Raw genomic sequence first — 4,371 nt, 5'->3', positions numbered from 1 at the left:
AAGGCGGAATTACACTACCGGTTGCGGGCTCTGTTGCGGTTGAGGTTACGGTTGATGGTTGCGGGTTGACCGATCACACTACAAACTGGCTGATATTGGTCTGTTCTTTTCAGCTGCACTGGTGCAATAAATTAGAGTGAAATAGTGTGCTGAGCCAAATATTGAAGTCGTGAAGTTGTATTATCACCTATTTTTATTATAAATCAACAATGTCAAATATTATTGAATTGTTAATAAAAAAACATAGATATAGACTTTCGTGTGCATGTCTGCTGCTTCTAATAGCAATAAATAAGGAAAAATATCGATTAAAACGTTCTGTGTGGGTTAAGCCGTATTTTTTAAAAAGAAAAAATATTAGTATGCATAAAAATTTATTTCTAGAGCTTGCACTTGAAGACCCGAATCGATTTCGTAGGTAGGTAAAATGTAATTGTTACTAATTTATATACGTTAAATAACCGTGAGAAAGTGTGCAGAAGAATTACTTTGATTAGAAAGTAATGATGATTTGAAAGTAATGATGATTAACAATTGTTTGCAGATGTTTGCGCATGGATACTGATACTTTTGAATATCTTCTTGAAAACATTACACCTCTCATTGAAAAGAAGACGACACATTTGAGAGAATGTATACCTCCTGCTGAGAGACTCTCCGTCACTCTGCGGCATTTGGCTACTGGTATGTTACACAAATATGAATATAATACATATATATATCTTTTCTTATAAAATAATTAATTTTTATTTTATTAATAGGAGAATCACAGGAATCACTTTCCTTGCAATTTAGAATTGCACAAAGTACTATATCAAAAATAATAAGGGAAGTTTGTGCAGCACTGATCTATGTTTTGAAAAATACATTTCTTCGAATGCCAACATCTGCAGAAGAGTGGAGCGTTGTTGCTGAAGATTTTGGAAGGAAATGGAATTTTTATAATTGCATTGGTGCGATAGACGGCAAACATATACGAATAGATCCACCTGTATCATCGGGTTCAGCCTACTACAATTATAAAGATTTTTATAGTATTGTATTACTTGCTGTCGTTGATGCACAGCTGAGATTTATTTATATCGATTTAGGCACTAATGGGAGAATGAGTGATTCTTCTATATGGAACAAATGCAGTCTCAAATCTCATTTACGCAGCAATAATCTTCCTTTGCCTCAGCCATCTTCACTTCCTGAGTCTGACATTAATTTTCCTCATGTACTAGTTGGTGATGAGATTTTTCCTCTGACAACTAAGCTACTTATTCCATATCCAGTAGATCAATGCTGTAATCGTGTTGACAGGAAGATCTTTAATTACAGGTATCATATAAATTTGTATATTTATACTATTAAATCTAAATTATAAAATTGCATAATAATGTATGTTATATATGTTAATGGTAATAAAAAGAAATATGTGCTGCATTATTTTTATAGACTGTCACGTGCCAGACGCTGTTCGGAAAATGCATTTGGAGTGTTAGGTGCACGATTTCAGATATTTAGAACAACTATGAGATATGATCCTGAAGAGGCAATTCGAATTACAATGGCATGTTGCTGTCTTCATAACATGTTACGTAGTCAATGTACAGGCCGTGCTATGTATACCCCATCAGATTTTCTTGATGAAGAGGACATATTAACAGGTTTGATAAGAACAGGTGAATGGAGGCAACAAGTAGCCAGCGGCTTAGCACCAATGAGTTATCAAGGTGGAAACCGTCATGCAAATGATGCTCGTATTCTTCGAGACATGTGGACTACATATTTTAATGGACCAGGAGCTGTGTGCCGTGGCAAGAAAGAATGGTACTTGGTGAAAATGTATGCAGATAAAACATTGTACAATTTTTAAGTTGTTAATTTAGATTTATTGCAAATAATCAGAAAAAAAATATACTTGAAATTAATAAAAATAGTGATTACTGTAGATATTATTCTTTATTTTCATCCTGTCATATTCGTACATATCAAAATTTGTAAAGTTCACAGATTATCAAAGAATATTAGCAAAGATATAAAAAATATTATACATAATATCTTATTATGTATTGTAGTATTATTATAAAAATAAGTTTTGGTCACTTCATGAGCTATCTGTAAAATAAATAATGCAAATAATATTACATAACTAATAAAAAATAGAAAATAACGCTTATTTGTTACGTCTACTATTATTTTCAAAAATCATATAATTATCTCATGAATTCGTGAAATCAGAAATATAATTGTACAACAATTATAACTATTAAATAAAAAATATTAATTATAACATATGTACGCCATTCTATGAATATAATTAATACCATTCAGTAGTATAACAATGGTAAATATATAAATAAACTTTCTACAATACTATTCTTAATATCACAGTTTGTCTGCATTTCAACATATATAAATTAAGTAACTTTTAAACTTAAAATATGACAAACTAGAATAAGCAGTACAGTAATAATAGACATTAAACAGTCTTTAATGGCACCTCAATCAATTTAGTATCAATCAATATTATGCTGTTATGGAAGATCCGCTAGTCATAAATTGATTGCTACTGGTATCATTAGGGACAATTAATATTACTTTTTGATTAGAGATAAAGGTAATATAATATTTAATTAAATAATATCTAAAAATATTTCTTTGATCAAAAAGAAATCACTGTTTTTAACAGCTGTTACATCTTAATTTTTTATAAATAAACTGAACGAATAAGTACAGCCATAAACAAAAATTACCACATAAACAGTGAACACGAAGTAAAATTGAGTAAAATAGGAATTTATATATCTGTCTTAACGGCACCAAAAACTATTTTCATTATTTCCTCTTCACAGAACTTTCTACGCCTAGGAGACATATCTCTCAATTTATCCGCTATATAGGCTGTAAAATTATCAATTACATCTTGAGCAGGACGATTAGTATACGGAGGGAGAATTATTGGCTGTGAGGCTATTCCTTTAATAGCTTCAACAGCTTCCTCCATAACAAACCCACTCTTTTGCTTCTTGGATGCCCCTCTTTTTGTATACAGCATTTCATCTTTTGCCAGTTTCGTTCCACTTGTTACAGAGGCAGAGGCAGATGTATTGGACATTAAATTTGAAGCAAATTGGGTAGTTGATAATGAACACTGTGACATAGATGAGGCCTGAGAACTTGCAATATCCTGCTCTGAAGAATCAGAAAAGTTCTGTATAGATTGGTTGCACACTTCAGTATTTTGAGGTATTAATGTTAGTCTCTAAAAAGCACAGACAAAATAAATATAGTACTCAATTTTATATAAAATAAATAAATAATATATAGATACCTTTGAAGTTTCATCAAAATAGAAAGTTCCTATTTCATTAATATCATTAGGTGTTTGCTGAAATGGAATATGCGAACTTTGATCAGTATTATCGAAATTTTGGCAATCTTCTTCACAGCGAAGTTGAAAAGAAGATGGCTGATGTGTTACACGCACAGGTGGTGGAAAATTAGATACACTTTGTGCACTAGAAATAGTTTTCTTTAAAAACTGAAGCCTTGTGTAAAGAGGCCATCTTGGCTTGAAAATATCTTCTGTACTAGAACCACTCCTCTTTGATTCTCGCACTTTTCTATTATTATCAAGAAATGTGCCCTTAATATTGTTCCATCTTTTTTTCACTTTTTCAACTACAGAAAAACATAACAAAATGTTTTGCATCAACAAGATAATTAGCGGTAAAAGATGGAAATAAATAATATACTGTAAATTCTTTATGTTTATAAAAGAGCACAGTTAAAACACAACCTAACCTAACCTAACCTTTTTTCTTAATTTAATGAACTTTGAAAATATATATAATTCAATATATTTTATACATATATATTAAAGCCACAATTAAGGTTGATGTATACCTTATAATATATACCATATATCATGAAAATTGTTCTTTTACCTGTGTATGACACACCCATATCACGACTAATCTCTTCCCATTGTATTTCTTTTAAGTCATTCCTCCGGTAATTATACTGGGTCATATCCCACAAAATAGGCCTCCTTTCCACTAAATCTATCAGTAATTGTTCAGCTTCATTAGTCCAAATATCGATTTTTGGAGGCATTTTTAATGGGATATCCACAAATTCACTTTATTACAACAAATAAAAGACGCGAAATATACGTTATCTTTAATCTGTTCTTTGTAACTGTACCAGTTTAGTAAGTGTAGCAATAAAAAAACCACAAATTATTTATCTCGCAAATTCTATTGGCTGCGGTTACAACCGCAAGGTTAAAAATAGACTCGGTTCTAAATATTAACCCGCAATTTAACCGGCGAGGTGCTTTGCTATGATTGGTTAGTTTCCAACAACCAACTGTAACCTCAA

The 4,371-nt window shown here is 31.2% G+C and overlaps 2 protein-coding genes across 4 annotated transcripts in view; one reads left to right on the top strand and one right to left on the bottom strand.

Annotated features, from left to right (window-relative positions):
* The window catches only part of LOC116847531 (putative nuclease HARBI1), a 17,782-nt gene extending 15,886 nt beyond the window's left edge, over window positions 1-1,896 (top strand). Inside the window, exons 1-4 of one of the 3 annotated variants that reach the window (XM_032822627.1) lie at window positions 19-418; window positions 545-684; window positions 762-1,323; window positions 1,441-1,896. In XM_032822627.1, the coding sequence (XP_032678518.1) occupies window positions 210-418; window positions 545-684; window positions 762-1,323; window positions 1,441-1,861 (1,332 nt within the window). In that variant the 5' untranslated portion in view covers window positions 19-209 and the 3' untranslated portion in view covers window positions 1,862-1,896. Of the gene's footprint in view, window positions 1-18; window positions 685-761; window positions 1,324-1,440 lie in introns of those variants that run through there. The other 2 variants (XM_032822629.1, XM_032822628.1) reach the window with 2 other exon arrangements.
* Window positions 1,897-2,724: 828 nt separating this feature from the next.
* Window positions 2,725-4,371, bottom strand: LOC116847518. Its single transcript, XM_032822605.1, has 2 exons — window positions 3,320-4,371; window positions 2,725-3,250 (listed from the first exon to the last, which is right to left on the bottom strand). The coding sequence occupies exons 1-2, from the start codon at window positions 3,698-3,700 to the stop codon at window positions 2,786-2,788; spliced, it is 846 nt and encodes a 281-aa protein (XP_032678496.1). The 5' UTR covers window positions 3,701-4,371; the 3' UTR covers window positions 2,725-2,785.

Source organism: Odontomachus brunneus, unplaced genomic scaffold (genome assembly GCF_010583005.1).
Source record: "Odontomachus brunneus isolate Ranch 3 - 2012 unplaced genomic scaffold, Obru_v1 Obru_scaffold_079, whole genome shotgun sequence".
In the NCBI taxonomy this organism is placed as follows: Eukaryota; Metazoa; Arthropoda; class Insecta; order Hymenoptera; family Formicidae; genus Odontomachus; species Odontomachus brunneus.
The sequence above is the reverse complement of the archived record's forward strand: the minus strand, read 5'-3'. Positions and strand labels throughout refer to the sequence as shown.